Source organism: Lates calcarifer, linkage group LG21, assembly GCF_001640805.2.
Source record: "Lates calcarifer isolate ASB-BC8 linkage group LG21, TLL_Latcal_v3, whole genome shotgun sequence".
In the NCBI taxonomy this organism is placed as follows: Eukaryota; Metazoa; Chordata; class Actinopteri; family Centropomidae; genus Lates; species Lates calcarifer.
The window spans coordinates 2,276,226-2,299,966 of NC_066853.1; the positions used below are offsets into that span (position 1 = coordinate 2,276,226).

General features: G+C 42.3%; 1 protein-coding gene and 1 long non-coding RNA gene across 2 annotated transcripts; both read left to right on the plus strand.

Annotated features, from left to right (window-relative positions):
- The first annotated feature begins 1,094 nt into the window (after positions 1-1,094).
- Positions 1,095-11,823, plus strand: meis3 (myeloid ecotropic viral integration site 3). Its single transcript, XM_018674852.2, has 13 exons — positions 1,095-1,572; positions 1,950-2,030; positions 5,211-5,350; positions 5,562-5,736; positions 5,836-5,886; positions 5,967-6,017; positions 6,753-6,902; positions 7,009-7,117; positions 7,720-7,865; positions 8,226-8,302; positions 9,065-9,123; positions 9,213-9,299; positions 10,649-11,823. Exons 2-13 carry the CDS (start codon positions 2,019-2,021, stop codon positions 10,858-10,860), a joined length of 1,269 nt encoding a protein of 422 aa, XP_018530368.1. The 5' UTR covers positions 1,095-1,572; positions 1,950-2,018; the 3' UTR covers positions 10,861-11,823.
- A 5,888-nt stretch (positions 11,824-17,711) lies between these two features.
- LOC108882384 (uncharacterized) lies at positions 17,712-22,891 on the plus strand. The gene is made up of 7 exons (XR_001960776.2): positions 17,712-17,933; positions 18,047-18,222; positions 19,073-19,524; positions 21,132-21,210; positions 22,106-22,166; positions 22,375-22,413; positions 22,597-22,891. It is a non-coding gene; the product is annotated as an uncharacterized LOC108882384 (long non-coding RNA).
- The last annotated feature ends 850 nt before the right edge of the window (positions 22,892-23,741 follow it).

The following is a 23,741-nucleotide window of genomic DNA, read 5'->3' on the forward strand; positions in this document are numbered from 1 at the left end:
GTTCCGCAGACACACGGTGATAAAACCGACAGGTCCTTCAGTTGTTTGTGGTGTAAATGAGTGTAATCTACAAGTCTGGATAAATAGTCTTAGATAAATGTTGCCGAGGCTGGAGATTTATGATTCAGTTCATGTGTCGCTGAAGAGAAAGTCAGCGTTTTTCCCACAAAGATAAAAAGAAACTGAACGACCTGCGAACATGGATCCGTCAGATTGAAGCTTTCCAATGTTAATCCTTTTTATTCAACCTGTTAACAAAGTGAGAACAAGCCGTGGATCGCCGTTTCCAGCCCATTGACCCCGCTGCACGGCTGTTATTACCGGGGGAGGAGGGGGCTGTGATCACCCCCTGTAGGAAACCAGCGCCCCTGCGGAGTTGAAAGACCCCCGGGGCTGCGCGAACTCCACAGCCGCCCACGGAGACGCCTGCCCCGGCCTGCTGCTCCCCGCCAGGCCGCGGCTGATTGAAGTGCGTTTTGAATAATTATGATGTTACTCAGGTGTCATTTGCAACACAACGCCGCTGCTCCGACATGTGAGAAAGTCTGTGGGTTCAAATGAAACTTTCTCACTTCTCTCAATCAACAAAAACAGAGGAGCCAAAGGGCGACGTTTGGGCAAAAGGATAAAGACAATAAAACGCTCTGGAAGCGATTATCAGCCGTCAGCCAACACACTGCAGACTTATTTATGATCCTGCAGAGGAGCAACACGGTTCAAACTTTTTATTTTCGCTAAAGTCTCCTTTAAAATGAACTTTTCTGCGGATTAAAATAACAGGTTTAATCGATTTTAATTGGGTTTAATTCACTTTTTGCTGCAGGAGCATAACAGGAACATATTCTTATCACTTTAATTGATTATCCAGAGTTTAACAATCCGTGTTGAACATGCTCCATCCCGCCGGAGAGAGCTGATAATAGCGCAGCTGCAGAGAGCACGAGGAGAAGGGAGGGATGGAGGAGTGATATCGGCTGAGATAAAACGACCGAGGGGGTCGTTTTCTTCTTCTTCTTCTTCTTTGGCGTTTTTGTTTGTGATAAGGAGGAGGAGTAAAGGAGGAAGAGGAGGGAGGGGGAGCCAAGGGACCCCGTCGCGTTTTGACCCTGCGGAACCTCCCCACACACCGCCACCATCACCACTCCTCCTCCTCCTCCTCCCTCCTCCTCTTCTTCTTCTTCGCTCCTCTCTCGGGGTCTGAAAACACCATCGCTCGCTCTCCAGCCGTGACATTTTCCAGCCTGTCGCCGCGCGGACAGCAAGCGAGAGAGCGCGAGAGAAACCGGAAGGGAGGCTTTTTCTTTCTGTGTCTTGTTGTCTTCCACGCGAGCACCGAGCATCATCATCATCATCATCATCATCATCATCATCCGCGAGGTCTCCGCGAGCCCCCCGGAGCCAGAGGAGAGGCGCTGCAGGACCAGGAGGAACCCCCCTTTTCTCTCCACGGGTTTTTCTGGACTATACACCGGACCCGGCCCTCCTCCTCCTCCACCACCTCCCCACCCTCACCCACCTTCCTCTCCCAAGACCAGGACCAGGACCAGGACAGAACTGGATATTTACATCTCGGTGGGACATTTTAACACCGTCTACCGGAGCCGTGTGTGACTCCACATCAGCAGGAAATAGCGTTTACGCTCTATTAGAGCGTTTATTACCTCCCGCCGTTATTATAACCCATTAGGCTCACGCGGGGAATGGGGCATCAGGGTATCAGACGTCCATAAAACCCTCCAGTCCCGTCGTTATGTTGTAATATAAAAGGCGACGGGCTCGGGAGTAAACAGATAGAAACAGGTCTGGAGTGTGTCTGTTTTAAAGACGAGGTCGTTTGCACTTGATGTTAAATGTGTTTACAACTTAATTCCTAACGCGGCGGAGTAAATAAATAAATAAATAAATAATAACCTTCACTTTCTGTTTTTTTTTATTATTATTCTTCGCAGGGACGGAGGCAGCGAGCAGAGCCGAGCCGCGCATCATCATCTCCGGTGTAGGACTGGCTGTCGAGGCGCATGGAGAAGAGGGTAGGTGCTGTTTTTCTCTCTCTTTAAAGATGTGATTGTTTGAGAGCAGCTCCTGCTGCTTCAGAAAACACCGAGGTGGAGGAGGAGGAGGAGGAGGAGGAGGAGGTCATTAAACAGCCTCATATGGTGGGAGATCCTCTTTGGTTTTAGCAGCCGCACACGGTCAAAAACAGACAGGCCCGGTGGAAGCAGACTAGTGGACTGAGCTGGTCTGGCACGGGTTGAGTGTTTAGGGCTAAACAGGAGGAAAGCGTGCCAGCTGAGAGCACCAGCTCCTCCTTTAAACCCGATCCACAACCGCTCCACACGCACCAGCACATATTTCTGTTGAAGCGTCTTCATGATGCTGCGAAAACTTTTACCCCGTCCTCCCCCTCTGAACCAGCCGTAACCTCTGATCCATAATGCAGCGCAGAGACACCAGGAACCCGGCTCTGATATTCCACCCTCTGCTTTAAATAATGAGGGTTTACAGTCGTGTAATGTCAGTGAGGCGTTATAATGGCGCATAAAGGTTAGAGAGGGAGAGCAGTGTGGGTCATTAAGAGGCAGAGGAGATGCAGCTCTTCAACTCGGTAAGTAGGTCAGTTTTTTGCTACAGTGATTCAGAGGCATGGTGGTGGAGGTGGAGGAGGTGGTGGAGGAGAGAGAGGCTGGCGGGCTGCAGACAGACCGAGTCCTGAGAGGAGAAGCGGTCACAACGACCGAAGAAGAAAAAACAGAATTTAAATCAAGATATTCAACATGAAACTGCAGCAGAAATAACAGGCTTTTACTGAGGAGGAGCCTTCCTGCAAAACCAGGCGAAAATTAAACGCAGTTTGGTTTAATGTGTTTGTTTAAAACACACGTGAACCGTGAATTTTGCGATTTTAAAAGAAAAATTTCTGCTGTTTATCAGACAAAACTCCAGTTTAAATCTGTTCCTGGTTTCATTTATATTTTTAAAAGAATCCGCCTGTAGATGAACACATTTAAAACTTTAATCAACTTTTTAAAGATTCCAGTTTCTCTAAAGACCCTGTGCGTCTTTAATGTGATTGTTTTGTTTATTAAAATACAGAAACACTGAAAGAAAATTCATCAAAGTGTTTAATGAACATTTTAACAGATTAAATTCGCCTTTTTTTCTGAACTGACGCGCTGAGAAAACGAGAGAATTCAAATGAGTTTTGTTTGTTTTTTGCAGAACTGTTAAGTTTAACATTTAACAAGATAATAGGCTTTATATTATTTTCTAATTTAGATGTTTACAGAGTTAAAAGAGTCGTTGTTCTTAATTAAAACTGGAGGTTTATTTCTTGTTTTTCCAGCGTCAGATCTTTGACACGAAGCTTGTGTTTTACTGTTTATTTTAGACATTTTAACCTTAAAGCTCAAACTCTGTCCTGCAGAGTTAAACCATGTTCCTCCTTCGGTGGATGTTTTGTTTTTGGACCTGAGGAGTTAAAACCTTCGCGCCTGTCAGGCCTGTGAAAACTTTACCGCTTCGGTTGAAACAACACAATTAAAAAAGTGGTTCTGAGGTTGTTGTCCTGGTTCCTCCGTGACTCTCACTCTCCCAGAAAAAGGGAAAATTCGCGGAATTTGTCATCTCGACTTTGCGCGCTTTGATCCGCAGGACGCACAGGAAACCCGATAGGAGCCGTGCGTAAAGAGAGACGCGCAATCCGATAGCGGTGATTGTGTTAATAGCCAGGCCTCCATAAAAACTAGGAGGTGTCCGGGCCAGGGCCTCAGAGCAGGTGCTTTCTGTGATCCTGGCTGGGCCATATGGGACTCTGACATACAATAATTTGATAAGCCAGTCAGGACAGCGGTTCCCAAAGTGCGGGTCCAGAGACCTCCAGGAGGTCGCCTGCAGAGGAGGAATAATTGAATCTGTCTTTTATTAAACTCCCAGAGGGAAAGACTGGATCTATGTTGAGTTTTACAACAAAAATCATCTTTATCTGGAGGAAACTGTGTCAGGAACATTAACAAGTGTAATTCAGAGTCTGTTAGTGTGAGGACATCAGAACTTTTTTACAGCGTGGTTAAAATAACAGAGTGAGAGGAGTCCAGCAGGTGCTGTCCTGTCTGCTCCATCCAACAGAAACAGAAGCAGATCTGCTGACCTGAGACAGAAGCTGCAGCGAAGCACAAATTAGCTCCATAACACGGAGGAGGAGGAGGAGGAGGAGGAGGAGGACATGTATATTCATGATGCTGCTGTATCTGCATGTGTGTGTGAGGAGTGTGTGTTGCTGTCGCAGCATGGCTCCCGTCTCGTCTCCAGTTTAGGGAGGGAGGAGATGATATTAGCGACTACAGCGTCTCCGAGGATCCATCTCCTCCTCCTCCTCCTCCTCCTCCTCTAAGCATCAGACAGTAAAACAGCAGCTTTCTTCAGCTCGACTGCGACGCGTTTTCGAGGTTATTAATCCTGAGAGCTGAGGCGAAAACACCGAAATCACAGAGGCTTTTCTCAGCGAAGAAATCTGCACACACACACCTGGGGAGTAGTTTACTATAACCACAGTATATTATCAGACAGTTTCTGCTTTATTTCAGTTGAATGATTGCTCTACTGTCTCTAACATCGACAAAAACACATGCATGTACACATCATTCACCATTTACTGCATCCAGAAAATCAAGAATGACACAGAATCACAGGTTCTAGCTTTTCTGTCTTTCTTTCTCTTGGTTCTGGACTTTTCCTCAGACAAAACGAGCAGAGTCAACATGTACATTTTGGCTTTGGGTGAACGTGATTGATGTTTTTAATTATTTTCTGTCATTTTATAGATCAGAATAATAACATTAATGCCAGCTGCAGCCTAAACACACAGGTCTTAGCTTTTCCTTTTGTGAATATCTTGATAGTAAACTGAATTCTCTTGGTTCTGGACTGTTACTCAGACAAAACAGATTTAACATATAAATTTTGGCTTTAGGTGAACGTGATTGTTTTTTATTGTTTTCTGTCATTTTATAGATCACAGTAATAATAATAATAATAATAATAATAATAATGCCAGCTGCAGCTGAAGCTCACCTATTATACACACACATGACGCAGCAGTGAATGATAATATCACAGTAAAACCACATCAGATCCTCTTCACTGAGCGTCGCTCCCTCATGTAATGAAATCACCTGATTTTTTGGTTTTTATGTTTTTTGTGTGTGTTTCAGTATGAAGAGCTGGTGCACTACTCAGGGTCGGAGGGCATGTCGGTGGGGGGGTACGGGGACGACGTCAGGCCGCTTCCTCCCCCGCAGTACGGACCCACCATCCCGGACTCCCTGAAACACCACAAAGACCAGATCTACGGGTGAGCGGAGTCTGAAACCAGAGACTCTCAGCAGATTAACGTTCAGTGTGTTTGTGCACAATATGAAAATACATGTGAGGCGTTTACGGCCCTCTGGTGTAAAGTTTCCTTCTGTAAATACATCATGTGCACAGTGAGTCAACTGTCACTGTGTTTATGTACAGTGTAGTATGTTAACTGTGTGTGTGTGTGTGTGTGTGTGTGTGTGCAGTCACCCGCTGTTTCCACTGCTGGCCTTAGTGTTTGAGAAGTGCGAGCTGGCCACCTGCTCCCCCCGAGACTCCGCCTCCCTGTCGGCCTCCTCCCACCTCCCCGGCATGACCAGCCACAGCGACGTCTGCTCCTCCGAGTCCTTCAACGACGACATCGCCGCCTTCGCTAAGCAGGCGAGTGGAGACCGGCCAATCACAGAGCAGATACACGCGAAAAATAACCAATCCTGTCGTTTTCAAATGTGTGATAATCAGTTGGGTTTGTGTTTGCAGATTCGATCGGAGAAACCCATCTTCTCGTCCAATCCTGAGCTGGACAACTTGGTATGAAGCTAACGCCGACGTCACGCTAAAATACGAAGCTATTGATGATTGATCATTAATCTGTGTTCTCTCCCACACAGATGATCCAGGCCATACAGGTTCTCCGCTTCCATTTACTGGAGTTAGAGAAGGTTGGTGGAAGCTCAGTGCGTTTTTTTACATTTTAATTCACGTGTTTCGTTTGGGAAAAGTTCATTAATCAGATGTGATTGATTATAACTAAACATTTGAGGAAGTTAAAGGGAATCTTTGCGTTTTAATTTAGAAATCTGGTTAAAGCAACAAACTGTAACTTTGCTGAGCAGCAGCGCCCCCTGCAGCCCACTCACAAAACAGTGTATATTACCCATGATCCCCTTAAACTCTGTTTAAAATTCTTGATATTTTCAAAGTTTTCAACTGGAAATCAAAGATAAAGGCTGATTTTTAATGACTTCTAAGTCTTTTATGATATTTATTGCGATATTTTTTTAAAAAGCCAAGTAAAGACTTGAGAAAATCTGTTTATTGAACAATTAACAAGGTATTATTTTTATTTTTAAAGAGCAAAATCAGTCAGTCGTATTCCCTGATGTGTAGCTAACCTCAGTCTCTCATTTCGTGACTCGGGGAAACAAATGTTTCCTCGTTCTCCCTCACCTCCAACACCAGCGTCCGCCATCTTTAATGTAGATTTGAAGAGAGAGTGAGCGCAGTGCAAAGGATGATGGTCTCTGTAGTTCTAAATTCCCTTCGCTCTAATTAAGCTACAGTTTTACCCAGAAGACCTGACGTTTGTTACCGTCCAGGTCCACAGGTTACACAGAGCAACCATCGAAACGAGAACCTAACTGTGGGGTTAACAGTTTCCACCTGTGTCTCCTCAGGTGCACGACCTGTGTGACAACTTCTGCCACCGCTACATCACCTGTCTGAAGGGCAAGATGCCCACAGACCTGGTCCTGGACGAGCGGGAGGGCGGCTCCAAGTCCGACATGGAGGACTTCACCGGATCCTGCACCAGTCTGTCAGAGCAGGTGAGTTAAGCAGCCGCCGTTCACCTGTCCAGCTGAATAATGACTGGGAATTCACCACCACCTCCTCCTCCTCCTCCTCCTCCTCCTCCTCCTCTCTCGCCTGCAGAATGCATCGTGGCTTCGGGAGCCGGATGAATGTGCCTCTACTCCTCTGGGAACTCCAGGCACCTGCGGCCTGCCTTCACACAGCACAGCAGACAACTGTAGCGACACAGGTACACACACACACACACACACACACACTGCACAGATGCATGCAGGGAAAACAAGGGTGTGCACGCACACAGCTGCCACATCTGCAGCAACACTCACACAGCTTATTATACATACACCACTGTAAATGATTGGTAGGGATACAAATCTTTACAGGGATAAACCTTTTTATTAAAGAGGAAGATCCTTTTTCTTTAGCCAGAAACATCAGTACCAGACTCCACTGACAAAAATGGTAATTTTACCAAGCAGGAAAACAGGAGCTGATGGAATACTGCTGCCACTGTTTGAGTTATTGTGTGACTTTCAGTGGTGGAAGAAGTTCAGATCCTTTACATAAGTAAAATTACCACACAAACAAACAGATGGAGGCAGTTGTATTCCAGCAGCTCCTGTGTTCCTGTGCAGTAAAATTACTGTTTTTGTCAGTGGAGTCTGGCAGTAATAAAACGTCTGTTTCTGATTAAACAAAGAGGATCTTCCTCTTTAATAAAAAGCTCTGTCTCTGTAGGAATCCTCTCCATCTTCAAGATTTTTGTGACTGATGCTGGTAGATTCACAGACGCAGCCTTTAAGCTCCAGTGTTTCCTTGGTCTCCCTGCAGGCGACGGTCTGGATGGAGGAGTGGCTTCGCCCAGCACAGGAGAGGAGGACGAGTCCGACCGAGACAGGAGGAACAACAAGAAGAGAGGGATCTTCCCTAAAGTGGCCACAAACATCATGAGAGCGTGGCTCTTCCAGCACCTGTCGGTAAGACAGAGACAGAGAGAGCTTCACGTGGAAACAGTGAACTTTGAGCGTAATTAAAACCGTCCTGCAGAGCTGTAATAAAGCAAAGAATAATTACAGAGAGAGAGGATTTAACACGAGACAAGAATAGACAGAGAGGGGAAGCGAGTGTATAATGGAGGTCAATTAAATTAAAATGAAAAATCAGGGGGATTAAGTGATCATGTGAATAATAGTGGAAGTGATAGAAATGGAGTGGAATGTTGCTGAGGTGGTTAGATTGGTAATTAGCTCTTAAATGAGGCAGGTCAGATGTTGCTTTTAACAGAGGGTGAAAACGTGAGCTTTCTTTAACCCGTCGCTCTGTGTGTCCTCTCCCAGCACCCGTACCCGTCCGAGGAGCAGAAGAAGCAGCTGTCGCAGGACACGGGTCTGACCATCCTACAGGTCAACAACTGGTCAGTGCACATGAAATCAATACGCTAATTCTGAAGCCCTGCGGCGTATCAATAATCAGTTAAACTGTCTTCTTTAAATGGACAGCGTCAACTTTCAATTTGACAACATGGCCGCCGCCGTGTCAATAACAGAGCTGAGCAGCATCTGTGTTTTACAGCTCGCTGAGGTCACTTTTTGTTTTGTGTGAATAAATGTTAATTAAATGAAACGTCGCACTTTTACAAGAGAAGACTGTGATCTGACTTCATTACACAGGAGCGAAGAAACGTCCGACTCAGCATTTTTTCTGAAGCCGCAGAGCAATAAAATCTACTCGCTCCATGTCCATAAAACAGAATAGCAAATCAATATCCAATAATCAGATGATTTACAGCTCCCAAATTCCCCATACACTCCTCAGACATAAATCTACACACACTACACACTGAAGCTTAAAGACATGGAGTGTTAGCATCACACGCTAACAGTGTATTTTGTAATCTGATAGGTTGTGTGTTTTTATTTGACACACACACACACAGTGACCCAATCAATGCAGATCAATCAATTATCACAGGAGCCGATCGATACCTGCTCTGCCCTAACGTTGATTTACTCTGCTCTCTGAAAGGGTTAAGTGGTTGTAAAAGCGAAAAGGTTAGTGGTTCTCCCAGTCGGCTTTTTCTCCATTAACGGGGGACGTCGTCCACCCCCCCCCAAAGTCCCCCCCCCCCCAAACTCACCCTCTCTCTCTTAACTCACCCTCTCTCTCCTCTGTAAAGGTTCATCAACGCCAGGAGGAGAATAGTTCAGCCGATGATTGACCAGTCAAATCGCTCAGGTCAGTGTTTATAAGTCAGTCAGCTGCTCGGTGTGTGTGTGTGTGTGTGTTTGTTGTGTATTTGTGTCTGACTCTGTGTTGTCTCACAGGTCAGGGTGGTCCCTACAGCCCAGAGGGAGCAGCTCTCGGAGGCTACGGCCTTGACGGACAGGCCCACCTCGGTCTTCGGACGGCAGGTACGGTAGCCTGTAGGGAACAAAACATGCAGAATATAATCCAGTTATAATCAATATTTAGTAATTATCAGTAAATCCAAACGAGTGGTTAATTTGCAAGTCAATTGAATTTTTGAACTGACTCATATAAAATGCGAATATTACGCAGTGAAAACGCGATGTAAATTTTTTTTTCGAACGATTTTTCTGGGCTTTCCTGCCTCCGCTAGCAGGACCTTAAACTGTCCCACCATCCTAAAAATATTTTCACAACCAGCCATGATGGAGCTTCACTTGCTGTATATTCACACTTTTGCGTTGCGTTGTACGTGTATACATTTCTGAGTCGAGTTTCAGCTCCAAATCATTGTACTAGCACCTCATTTCCACGTAGCTCTGTTAACGCGTACGATTCAAACATGGAAGTCTATTCGTTCCTATGGGAACGCCTGTGATTTCTGATGTGATTGCAAAACTCCTTTTTTCGGTGTAGAATTTGCCTCTTGTACGTTAAAAAGCATAAAAAGAAATTAGCTAACTTTTCAATGGTATATTTAGCTAACATTGGTAGCATGTTAGCTGTGGTTCATACGTCTTTTAACAAAATATTCTTTAAAAATGGCGACACACCTGGCAGACCAACCTCTGGACGAGGAAAAATTAGCTTCTCTCCCGTGGCTGTGTTGACGTTTCCATTCATCTATAAAGACATGCATTACTGGCATTGAACACTAGGGGGTGCACTCCACATATTACAGGGAATTATGGAAAACATGGGAAATCTTTAGGGGTCAAAACATGATTCAATGGTTTGTTCCAGCTGTACTCTGAAGTCGGAATTTCTGAGTTTCAACTGGAACGCCCAACGTCAAAAAAAGAATTCAAGATGGCTGCTACTCGCATCAATAGAAGTGAACACTCTGCTAACTGCTAACTTCACCTTAAGTCAGTTTTGTGTTTCGGTAACGGAAAGACAAATCAATCGTAATCAAAACATTTACGCAACAAAATATGCGAAAAACAAAGATATCTTTGTGCTTTTTTTCGTCCTCCGAGGTTTTTATTAGTTTTGATACTTTGAGAGAAGAACAACAACAACAAAGGCTTTCCTGCGAGCGTCCATGTTTTTCCAACGTCTCAACTCGGAGGTGACATCACTCCCAGTCCTGACTTCCAATGTAAATGCAATGCATCATAATTAAAGTAAAATAAAGTAGAAACGCTCCTCTCAGTCGAACGTACACACTTGACTTCAGATACTGTGGATCGATTATTTAAAATGGCGTCGACTGTTTCTCTTCGCCGTTCCTTCGTGTCATTGGAGCAGAATCCGTCGTCCATTAAAAACCTGCTCCTCCTGTTTCCTCCAGGTCTCCAGGGGATGTCTTCTCTGCAGGGCGACTACCCCAGCGCTCTCCTGTCCCAGCCGGCCTACCCTCCCCACCCGGGCCCCTCCCTCCATCCGTACCCGGGCCCTCACCCCCACGCCGCCGCCGCCGCCGCCATGCTGCTCCACCCGCCACCGCACGCACACCCCGCAGAGCCGCTCCTCGCGCAGGGACTGGACATACACGCACACTAGCGCACGTGGGTGTGTGTGAAGGAAAATTACTGTATGAATGTGTGTGTGTGTATGTGTGTGTGTGTGGTTGTGTGTGTGTGTGATGACGCACACAGTACACTATTTAAAGAAAAAAAAAGACACACTGCTCCGAAAGTTTACATTCCCCACTGAAAGACACTGACCTCAATGTAGCTGTTCCACTCGCTAACACACACACACACACACGCACACACACACACACACACACACACAGTCTAGACCCACAGGTTTAAGCCATACCTCTCTCAGAGTAGAAGTGCTTCCTCCTCTCCAAATGTTTCCACTGTGTCCTGTGGGTGAGACACATGCTTTAAAACTACACTACCCATCATGCCTGCTGAAACCACAGGAAGACGCCTGATTGGACCAGAAAGACAGACGGATGAATATTTATCCTCAGCAGCACACGGACGGACAGACGGACGGACGGACGCCAGGCGGGACTCGATCCTGTGAGCACGCCTTCTTCTTCCTCACTGCTCCCTGTCTTCCTTCACACACACTTTATTTAAAGCTGATTTGAGTTGTTTCTTATTCTATTTTTCTATTTATGTGGCGGATGCAGCTTCACACGAGCTTGTCGAAACGTTTAGTGCTCTTCCTCAGCATGAAGCTAAAACACTATGAATGACTTCCAGTTCTGCCTCGCTCTCGTACCACTGACCTCCTTAAGACGCCAACAGGTGTCCGTTAACCTTAGGATCTTTCCTACAAATACACAGCACACACACACACACAGCACTACACTGAAAGCCATTTACACACACACACACACAAACTTCTGTAAGCATTTCTAGTACATGTTTGTCTGTCATGGCGGCGTGTGAGAGGAGCTGCAGCCAAAGGACTCTTCAAACATTCAGCTCCCTCTCCGCTCTGCTCGGAAACATTTCTGAATGATGATGGGAAATATCGTTAAAGTATTAAAATGTTTTTTTCTAAGACTTGTTGTGGTCATCTGTGTCTTTGTGTTTGTAAGGTTGTTTTTCCAGAGCCAGTAAAAGTTATGGTTCTGGAAATTTGGGAGTTTGTTTAACCTGAAACATCGCAATGTATCAATACCAGACTCCATTGACAAAAACAGGAATTTTAGCTCACAGAACACAAGAGCTGCTGGAATACAGCTGCCTCCATCTGTTCGTTTGTTTGTGTTATTGTGTGACTTTCAGTGGTGGAAGAAGCATTCAGATCCTGTGAGTCAAAGTATCCAACAAAAACACAAACAAACTAAGAGATAGAGGCAGTGGTATTCCAGAAACTCCTGTGTTCTGTGAGCTAAAATTCCTGTTTTTGTCAATGGAGTCTGGTATATATAGTGATGTTTCTGGTTCTTACTCCTAAATAAAGAGATTTTCGTCCCTGGCCCAGGTTAAAAAACACTAGAGTTATCTTTTAATTGTTCATTGGTTTGAGAATGTGTAAATTGGCTTTTTTGGTTTTAACATGGTCAAATATACTGAATTAAAGGCCCAGGTTTTGAAAAGTCAACATGAAGTGGATCTAATCTTCAATCCCACCTAAATTACACAACAAACAATGTTCTGCTCATTGGGAAGCTTCAAACCTGCCTACGTACAGTTCATTTTAACGTAGCTGACTGACTTCTGGTCACACATCATAGTTTTCATGAGGCAACAACAACTTTATTAATCTTATTTTATCGAACTCATGACTTCCTAAACACAACAAAAGTCAAAATCAGGCGGCGCACATTTTTAAAAACAGCCCAGAAACACTTGTGTGTTCTTGATTTACACTAATCCACAGCACTCTGGGATATTTCGACTCCTTCACAAGATGTTCAAACACTTTTTAATAAACCACCTCAACTGTCACAGGACCCTTTCTTGAAAAATAGTGTAATCTTCCTCCCTTTTTTTCCAGTCATAAGTCACGTCCGTCCCTTCCTCCGACTATCTGTTTAACTCTGACGGAGGCCTCCGGCTGCAGCCGCAGTCATTTGTCACGCAGGCTGGATTATCACAGAGGAAAGAAGTCGGATGTTTTTTAATGTTTTATAGCTCAGAACTCCTCGTGGCCTTTGTGGATCGTTTCCAGTCCTCACATTTTTCTTTCCTGCTTGTTTATCACCTAAATTAAAGATAATATGTCAACAAGTGCAAACACTCAAAACACATGTACACATCCCATCCATAACCTTCACCTCTCCTCTTCCTCCACATCCCTTTACCCATCATCCTGCCCCCCATTCTGCCTGGGGCAGGAGGAGGGAGGGAGGGAGGGAGGGGGTCAGGGGCCAGAGTTCAGACAGAGGTCAACAGGAAATGGCTGTTGTGCCCAGCACCCAGGTCCTGACCTCAGCACCCCTCCACTTTTCATTTCTCTTTGTCCGTCCACGCACTCGCTCCTCGGCCATGTGGTTCAGGACGAGCCCCCTCACTCCTCCTCCTCCTCCTCCTCCTCGTAGCCTCTCGATCGTCTCTTTCACAACTCGGTGCAACAACTTCTGTTTCACTAGCACTTTGTTCACTAAATGACCAAACTTTAAGCTACTTTTAACATTTTAGCACAATGAAAATGACTGAAAACTACCACCACACCTTGTTTTATTCTTAATATCTTCACATCCATTAATAAGACATTAATGAGAGACTGTATCTGCCTTACGAAAAATCAACAGGCAGCAGTACAAACCTTTACGTGGTTCAGTCACACAGTCCTCCATTTTACATAATTTGACAAGGCTAGGAATAATACTTTTAAAGATAAGAACACAAATGTGAAAAATTTGGCTAAAAACAAATTAAAACATTGGAACTGAACAAATATATTGGACATGAATATCACTGCTCCAGCTATTTGAAAACAATGATCACAAAGCGTATAAACCTGCAACATCACAACCAGGCAGAAAAATCAACAACACATTCTTTATTCATACATCAGTGTGCGGCAGCCCTCACTCCACAAACACAACATAATTCATGGTCATAGCCGTGGCTTGTGATTGGCTCGCCAACATGGACTCCATTAGACGGTGGGAATTACACCGCATAAAATCTGCCTTTATGTTGACAAATGGGAGCGGGAGAAAGGGCATGAATGGTATTTATGTGTATTTGTGTTGCAGTGTTTGAGGAGAACGTGGAGGTGTGCAGCTTGTTTAGCCTCAAAACTTCATAGATCAGACGCATACGTTTGAGAAAAATATTTATATGAATGAGACGTTTTTGTGAGGAAATGATTTTTGTAAAAGTTTAAAATGAAAACGGTGTGATTGTCATTTGAAATGAGCTCCACTGGCCCTCACGTTTTCACATATATTGAGTGTACTGCCGCATTCCTTATAATGTCTCCATCATTTCAAGACTGGTTTGAATTTGACCATTTGGGCCATTGAAGCAAAATGAATACATGTGTGTGTAATGTGAAAATGTGTGCGCATAAATATGTACTATTCCATTTTAACATAAAGTGTGTGTCTGTGTGTGTGTGTGTGTGGGAGTGGGGGTTACTCTAGTAGTCATTAATCATTCAATTACACACCTGTCAGAGTTCAGACAAGTGGGAGAGAGAGGGGGAGGGAAGGGTGAGGGAGGGAGGAATGCGGCAGAGCAGAGCAGGAGAGGAACTGAATGAATGAAAAAAGCACCTAAAGAGAAAGAAAGAGAGAAAGTTTTATTGTGGGGTGTGTGAACGAGCCGTGACAGAGGGAAGCTGTCGGCCGCTGAAAGACTCTGCAGTGAAGACAGTGACTGTTAATGTGCGTTATAGGGATGAGGACGAGGAAAGATGCAGACAAACTCTGTCTTCTTTCCAAACTGACTTAAGATGATTAGAACAAAGATTTTAATGTATTTAAAACATTACAGGGGTTCTTTTTACATTTAAAGCATCATTTTGCTAATTGTTGTTTTGTGCTGCAGTTTCTACAGTTTTGGCCTGAGAGTTCACACATTGACTGTTTCTCATCTCATTTCTACTCTAAATACTAATAATATTCTGTATACTCATACTCATCCTTATAGTATTTTTTTATAGTATTTATCACCTGACTAAAATATATATCTTACTTAAATAGAAGTAGCAATAGCACAGTATGAAAATACTCCATCGCAGGTAAAAGTACTGGATTGAAAAATATAAAACTATAAGAAATATTTGGAGATGAATGTTATATTATGTTAATTGTGATAGATTAAAAAGTATAATATTTAACCCTGAATGATAGTAAAGGAGACATACATTGATTAGCCGCAACTTTAAAAACTGCAGTTTCTTGTTTTACTGCTATGCCTGAGTGGTAAATTTATATTTAAATATTTGCAAATATATGTATGTATTTATATTTATGTATGTATTTTTAAGGGGATCCTGGCTATGTTTAAGAGTAAATTTAATTCTAATACTATTAGTTTGTGTTATTACCTTAGTCTCCCCACTATTACTTTTCTATTTCTTAGTATTTAAAATGCTTATGTCGCTGTTAAACGGGGCACTCACCATGCTGTCACCTAAAGTTACTCTTTTTCGCCAATAGATGGCAGTATTTGATGGGGTATTTGAATAACTGGCGCTGTTTTATGGCAGGAAAGAGTGAGAATCAAATATACTTGAGTAAATTAAGGTATATTCCTGAATAGTCTTAAATAATAATATAGATTTCTTTTATGGTTGTGATAACAACAGATTGAATAAGATACTCACTGTTCGTAGTTCAAAGTCGGTGGTATAAAAGCTCCCATTGAAGCCCCGCCCACTTCCTCCTCGTTTCAAACCGACCGAAAATTCCATGGCGCCATCTTGTCCCCGTCCAATGTGAGTTTCTCGCAATCACATATTAAATCACTTGTTGCATTTCAGTGCCATTCGAGTGCAACTTTATACTGTTGTTCAGCACACAGTCCAGCTGGCTGTATCTTCAAATACCGAAGGGCCCAAGTTGATGACTAGCTTAACTGTGCGAGCAACATTAAGCTAATTAACGCTAAGTAGCTAACTTTAAGCTAGACAATATTAACAGGAGGTAACGTTAATGTTGTCACGGTGTCTCTGAAACGTCCATAGATTCCAGTAAAATAGCAAACACACTGCATGTGTGGCTAAACTAGCTAACATTAGTGACTAGTTACCTGTGGCTAATGTTTACCTATCGGGGAGTCCTTCAAGGATTTACGTTACTAAGATGTAACGCTAATGTGCCTTTAGTATGAATTAATAACTGTGTTGTTTTGGAGACACTTAAATTACACGAGAGTTTACAAAGTAGCATTAAGTTACTGTTAAATTGTTTTGTTTAGAGGTTGCTAGTTAAATTTAACTGATCGTGTCGATAAGATAAAATAACCTAATACTGTTGTTGTTGTTGTTGTTTGTTTGTTATTGACAGACTCATTCCATTCTGCGCCCAGGGTTGGACGTCTATGGACAGCTCCCCTACACAGGTACTTCATTTGAGGGGTTCAAAAACTCCAGACTCATGTAGACGTTAGATGGAGACGTAGACGTAACAGTGGTGCGTTTTAAAACGAAAACGTAATATGTGGACGTAATCATAGTGTGACATTTACACTTAATAGATAGGAGAGACGTTCACTGACTTTTAACTGACATGTTTACTGAAGTCAGTGAACATATAAATGAACATTGCGGATTTTACTGTGTAATGTCACTGTGTATTTGTACTGCGTGTTAATCCTGTCTTCTTACATAAAGTATACTGTATATACTCACCCCCCCACACACTCTTAATATTCCTTGTGTGTGTTGCAGTCTCCATGTTTAGCTGCAGTACCTCGAATGCCTCAGGCCACAGCCATCTGTGTTCCCCCCCCCCCCCCAATTTCACAAACACACACCCACACTCCTCCTCTCTACCCTGTACACCCCCCCCAAGACACACACACACACACACACACTCACACTCACTCCCCCACCTCCCTCCTACTGCCGCCACCACTGCCATATATCTAATTTATGTCCATGGTGAGTGCGTTACACACAGTCATGTATGCATAATATATCGCATGTGTGAAGGAAATGTGTGTGTGCAGTGAACAGTGTAGTCTCGACCACAACTCCTCCCTGTGTTTTGCTGTGTGTGTGTGTGTGTGTGTGTGTGTGTTTTTGTTTGTTTGTTTGCCTGATAAATGTGTGATTCAGTGTGTAGCACTGTCTTTCTTCCTCAGTTTTACACCAGATCTGACAGCACTGATAAAGGGTGAAAGAAGAGAGAGAAAGAGAGTGTGTGTGTGTGTGTGTGTGTGTGTGAGTGAAGGCTGCACAGACACAGCTGTTTCTGGGCTTGACATCCACATGCAGGCAGAATGCCAGATGTCTCATTAGGCAAATTTGATTGGCTCGGTCATTTAGAATGCAGCGATGAGACGGTTCCATATGTGTGTGTCTGTGTGTACATTTACATAAGAGGCCCCCTGTATAACTATTTACATGTGTACATGCTCGGCGTATGTGCATTCATTAACTGTTTTGGTAATATTTGAATTCACAGGCAGATAATTACAGAGACACAAACTAACTATATAATAACTGCAATGTGAAATGGATGTAGTAGAAGAATGTGCTGGAAATAATAAACAAAAACACACGCTCCTCAAATATTTAAACAGCGCAATAACAAAAACTATATATCTCTAAAAGCTTCTATGGTTGATGGTCCAGGTCCTGGTTTCCTGTCAGAGCTGCTCCACCACCTCTTCACAGGAAGAACAAATATAACTGATGACACCTGAGAGCTTCCTGCTTGAGGTAAGTTATCTTTTATCATCTATTATCATCCGCCCTTCACAGAGAGGAAGAGACCCACAAGCTCAGGCTGCTCTAGTGCTCCCCCTAGAGGCCTGGAGAAGTTGTGTTAACAGGATATGCAGCGCTTATTTTGTTGAATTTGTTTTCAGAGTCTCTGTGTTTTTGCTTTTGTATTGTGTCTGCATTTGCAGGAGAAAGGAGACAGGGGGGTTGGCAGGACTCCAGGACTCTGTAGCAGATCCAGCAGAAGTGGGTCCAGGTCCAGATCCTGCTCGAAGTCTGCAAGGGCATCTATCACAGCATGAGTGCTAATGCTAGCTCAGGTAAACAGATTATTACATCTCTGTCTGTCTGCATCTTGTTTATCTGTTAATGTCTCTTTAGTTTCTCTCAGTTTTACTACAGAGACACACTCTTTGTGTTGTTTGTTTTTCAGACAGAGCGTCACTGAGTTAAGAGTGAAAATATTGTTGAAATACAACAAGACATATCACCATATCAGCTCCTCTGAAGTGGCCCTCAAATATAAACATGTGTCCTCACTTTGGGCCACCAGGGGGCAGCATTAAACCTCCTGTGAGTCAACCACTGTTCAGCTGGTTAGTTCCTATGGTAAGTGGTTTTCCAAGCACACTTCTCTGTAATCACACTTTATATATTCATAATAATATTTCTCCTCATCTGGATGGTAATTAAAGATATCAAAAATATTTGTAGTAGTTGAAACTGTATTTCAAAATGTACAACTTTGATTGTAGTCTGTAAAAACTGTAAATCTCACAGGAGGTTTAATGCTTCCCTCTAGTGGTGCAAACTGACGGCACATAGAGTATTTGTGTTGGGGAATTACACTTTTGTGTTTGGCTGCTTGTGAAATTGAATAATTCCTGAAACCGTCTCTTCATATTTCTCTCGTAGAAAACTGGAACACCAAAGTCTGTCATAGTCGATAGAAGTTGTTGATGTTGTTTACATATGTCAGATTGTAATTTTATGGGATGATGTTGGTTGGACCATTTAGTCTTAGATATAAAACTATCAGACTAGTAGATGTGACTAAAATATACATTTGCAAATATGACAGTTGTGGCTCTGCACTTCACACTATCTGATCTCCAATTCATCTGCACTGGAGAGATTAAACCCCCATTTCAGATGGGTTAACAGTCACTTTATTTTTATACAAACATCTTTTTTTAAATTCAAACTGAAATTTAAAGATGTTCTTTAAAACTGACTCAAGAATGTGAGTGATTCTGCCTCCTGAATAATTATAACACAAACAACATCATATTAAAAGTTTATTAAAAGGAAGATTTTTGTACACTTTGTGGTAGAGTTTTGCAATTTTGTTGATTTTCTGATTAAAAAAAAAAAAAAAAAAAAAACAACCAGCTGATTAATCCTCATCTTCAGCAAATCTTCATGTTTAATGTTCATTAAGATTATACAATCTGTCCAGCGGCAGGAAGGATTCGAACCAGACTCCTCTCACCTGGAGAGCTTCACCTTGCGGCGGTAGACCAACGAATCGGACCACCAGAGCCCTTCCCACTCAGCTTCTCTCTCAGCTCTTCACCCATCAACTTCCGCTGATTCAACCAATCACGAGCGGAGCTAGGCGGGCCACAGTCGGTCGACCAATCAGCGCCTTGTCTGACGACGTTGGCTAGCGTCTGCCGTCATTCGACGTGACCTGAGCGGAGGAGAGCAGAGCGGCGGACAAACAAACACGGAAAAAACGAGTAAAAATACGGAGTAAAATCAACGTTTGAGTCGCCGCTTCGTCGCATCAGTTTGTTAACACACGAAGACTCTTCATCACCGAGGAAATCTGGATGTTAAAACGAGCTTTGGAGCTGTTTTTGTCGAACACGAGTGAGGCTGGACGCTGAGCACACGTGCGACGCTAAGGTAAGGCTAACAGCTAGCGGCTAACTGATTAGCGTGGGGCGTTAGCTTTAGCATTAGCCCTCTCGTCTAGTTTATCTTTTGACCTTCCTCCTATTTTCAGTCACTTTTATTGCCTGGGTAACAGAGTGTTTGTGTCACTTGCAGACATGTTGTGTCTTTGTCAGTCACTCTGGTCGCTAAAAGTCAGTTTGTGGTGGTTTGTCAGAGCTTTGTGATCGCGCTGCGTCCCAGCTTTTTGTCGCTTTGTGGCAGTTTTGTATCTTTGCGGTTGTTTTGCTTCACTGTGAGTGTCTACCTGAGGCCTGTACTATGAAAGGAGTTTAATCTCGTCTGATTTAACTCGGGGTTGACAAACCCTGGCTCGATCTGTGTTTAAGGGTACGACGGTGGTTCAGATGTCGGTAAATTGAGTTGGTGTTAACTTGATCGGAGTTAGTGCGCGTGCGTAAACCGTATCTCTCAGATGAAGAGCGCACGTTAATTCTGTGGGGTTGTGAGTAATATGAGACTTATGGACACATAAAATATGTGATGATTACAGTCAACACGTGGGTCACATGTCTGAGAATGAGCTGTTCCTGTTAATGATGTTCTGCCTGGAACACTCAGGCTGTATATGTATGAATGTAATGCTGTTATGTTCAGTATGAACTTCATGTTAACAGTATTTCAGCCTCAGTGGAAACATTTTATAAAGTGGTTCACATTCATATTTCCATCATTAATGCTGCATGTTTTGATATGAAGTCTACAATTACAACAGCCCGTCGCTTTATATTGTCTATTGTCTGTCATTAAATTGAAAATGGAAAATGCACAGCATAAAAAACACTGTTTATTTGTCCACATACCTCTACCATCCACTGCATACTTTATACATACAGTAACACTGAATTAACCACATACATAAACTGCTCAGAGCAGTTTAGAGACGCAGTGTAAATGACCATGGCAGCAGACCTCAGGTAAAACCCATCCACCTTTTGTAGTACAGGTTAAATAGGAAGTTACACCTGACGTTACCCTGGTAAGACAGTAACCTCACTTTATAGTACAGGCCTCTGCTCGTTATTGTGTGTCCTTGTGCTCACCTTTTTTTCTGAATTAATTTTGATTAATTTTTCACCTCAGTGTTATTGTCAAGGTTTTAGCAGAAAGTCTGTTCTCCTTCACTGTTTAACTTTGATGTTCCCTCCATGAGGGAACAGGTGTCAGACAGGTAAACTGGGAATGAATGATTGTTCTTAATTAGGAAGTTGATGATCTTCCACACATAGTTGAAATGTCTCACAGGAGCCAGGTTTAAAGTATCTCATCATTGAACAGCTTTGAACAACTACTTGAGCACAAAGAGGAAAAACAAGCTGTGAGATAGTAAAAGTTGCAGAGAAGGTGATTTACACGTCACAAAAACACATTCTCCATAGACAAGTGTTTTATTCCTTATGTCATTCAGACCCTGAACACAGAATGACTGGGTGTCATTTATTTATGAGGCCTGCTCTCTGTGCACTGTTGTTTCTATGCTGTATGTATAGGTGGATGATAAAATTAATCTAAACTCTGTTTTTTGTAGTTTATTAAAGTCTCGTTCTTGTGTTTTCCAGGTTTTTCCAGGCCTTTCCAGGTCTCCCTCTCCAGCTGCTGCAGCCTGGACAGAAACACCAGCTCTCACACACCACAGAGGTATGAGTCCTAAACATTTATCCAGTCTGAACAAAACGACTTGATCAGTTATTAATGCATGGAGTGTTTTTATTTAAATACACAGTCAGGTCAAATCCAGCACAATAAACACAACAGATGCTCAGCTGTTAAAAGTTATTGTTCAGTACCAGTTAAAGTATATTCACTTTGTTTCTACATCAGAGAAAATCAGGACAAAGTTTTGGTTTTTATTCACTAAATATTTTGGCATAAACACACTGTATTAGTTATGTGTTTTAACCACAGGAAAAAAAGTTTAATTTAACTAAAAGAATCTTTTCAGTGTAAAACTAGAAAATAAGCTGCTGTTATAAACTCTATCTTTGTAAATCCAGAATATAAAGTTTAAAATCAGTTAAATATGAAATCACACACGTCATATTCAGGATGTAAAAAACTCCTCACTCTCAGTCACTGTCATCAGAGCTGATCATAAAGTTTGAGTAAATTAATACTAAACTTAATCAGACTGAATTAATGAATGTTACCTTTATTTATAAACTAAGACAAAACAACACATTAACTAAATATGTGTTAAGAAGAAGGAGAGTGTGTCATTTCCTTTCACCTTTAATCTTTAAAACTTCCTGCTGTAATGTTTCTGTTTCTGTCTGTGGTGTAGTAGTAACAGTACTACAGTGTAGAAATACTGACACAAGTTCAAACCCTGCATGTAACTTCAGAGTGTTTATGATGTTCTTCACAGTAAATCACATGATCACTTCAGTGGTTGATCGACAGACGGCAAAGACACAAACTTCAAAGCTTCATTTTTAAAATGTGTTGCTCTCAGTTTAACGTGGACGTGATGTTTGAAACCGGTGACGGTGTATTGATCATTTTCATTTCTATGTTTCTTCTTTATTTCCTCCAGGTGTCACCACTTCATCCAGAGTGCAGAGACCAGGACCAGGATCCACCACGGAGACCTTCAGGTAACTTTGAGCATCAACAGTCCACCACAGACACTGAGTCATTAAACTGTGTAACAGTTAATCAGTAAACAACCTTCAAACAGACTCATTAATAAAGTTTATTCACACAGTTCATGTAGAAAACTGATTCTATTCTCATCTAATGATCAGCTGTTTGTTAGAAGTCGTCAGAGATTCTGTTTTTAAATCAATCGTCTGTGTTTTTCAGGTGAATTCACAGAAACGTCTGGATCCACTGAAGGTGAAGGTAGGAACAGTTTTATTTCTTTACAAACAACCTTAAACATTTGATTATGAAATCATTAACAGTGTTAAATAATTCAATCAATTCTGCTTTAAAAGCAACAATTTCCTGGAATTAAACCGTAGGTAATGGTTTTAATAACCAACAGTAATTGAACAGCAGTATTAACACTCTGTGTCTCTGCAGGAGGAGGAGGAAGCAGCTGATGAAAGAAAACCACAGAGTGATGAAGCTGTTGATCACAGACAGACTGACAGACCTGCTGCTTCTAACAACAAGACACTGAACTCAACTGGAAACACTTTGTTTTATTGTCCCACCAACATGTGATGGAGCTGTGAGCTTATTTCACACTAACACGTGTCCATCAAACATCTTTAACAACACAAAACTGTTTACGATTCAATGATGGTATCATGAACAGTTAAATGTCGTTAGCGTGTCTCCAGTTGAACTTCAATAGAAACATCAGCAAACTTCAACTGCAAACACTTTATTTTTATTCCCACTGTGACGGAGCCGTGAGCTCATTTTACAGACGAACACGCTAACGACATTTAACTGTTCAATGATACAATCATTAAACAGTTGTGTGTTGTGATAGTCTGTGGAAAAGAAGCGCCTCCTAGTGGTCAAACCTCTGTCATTATCATTACTGTGATTTGTTAAATGAAACAAAATCATTAAAGTTTCTTTTGAATTGAACTGAGTCTCTGTTTTCAAACTAATGTCATACAAATATTCTCTACTGAGCTGATAGATTAACTACTGTTCATACTTTTTATATTATGTAGCTACACTGAGAAAAAAGACAATTTAAATGGTCTCTTAAATACTCTAATTACTACCTCTACTCTTATGGATTACTTTTAATGATACAGATTAGTTTTAACTTTGTTAAAGGTGTCAGGTTATAAAGAGTCAAACTGCAGCTCAGTGATAAAAACAATGGACGAACTCTGACCTTCTGGAAATCTCCACGTCTGTGTCTCTTCTCTCTGAGCTGCTTTGAGTCCTGAGGAGAAAATAACAACAATCATCAGAAACCTTTCAAACCATCACAATAAAAACACAGAGGGTTTCTGGGTAATGAAGTTCAAACTATCAAAAGATGGAAAAATAATTTGGAATTATATTTGAAGGTAAAAGTTTTGTTGTTCTACCAGGTTGTTATTTTAGAGGAAATAATGACCAATTTTGACCCCTTACTATACTATGACATTTTTTGACCAATTTTCATGCCTTACTATATTTATTTGACCATTTTCTTTACTATCTATGACATTTTTTGACCAATTTTCATGCCTTACTATACTATGACATTTTTTGAC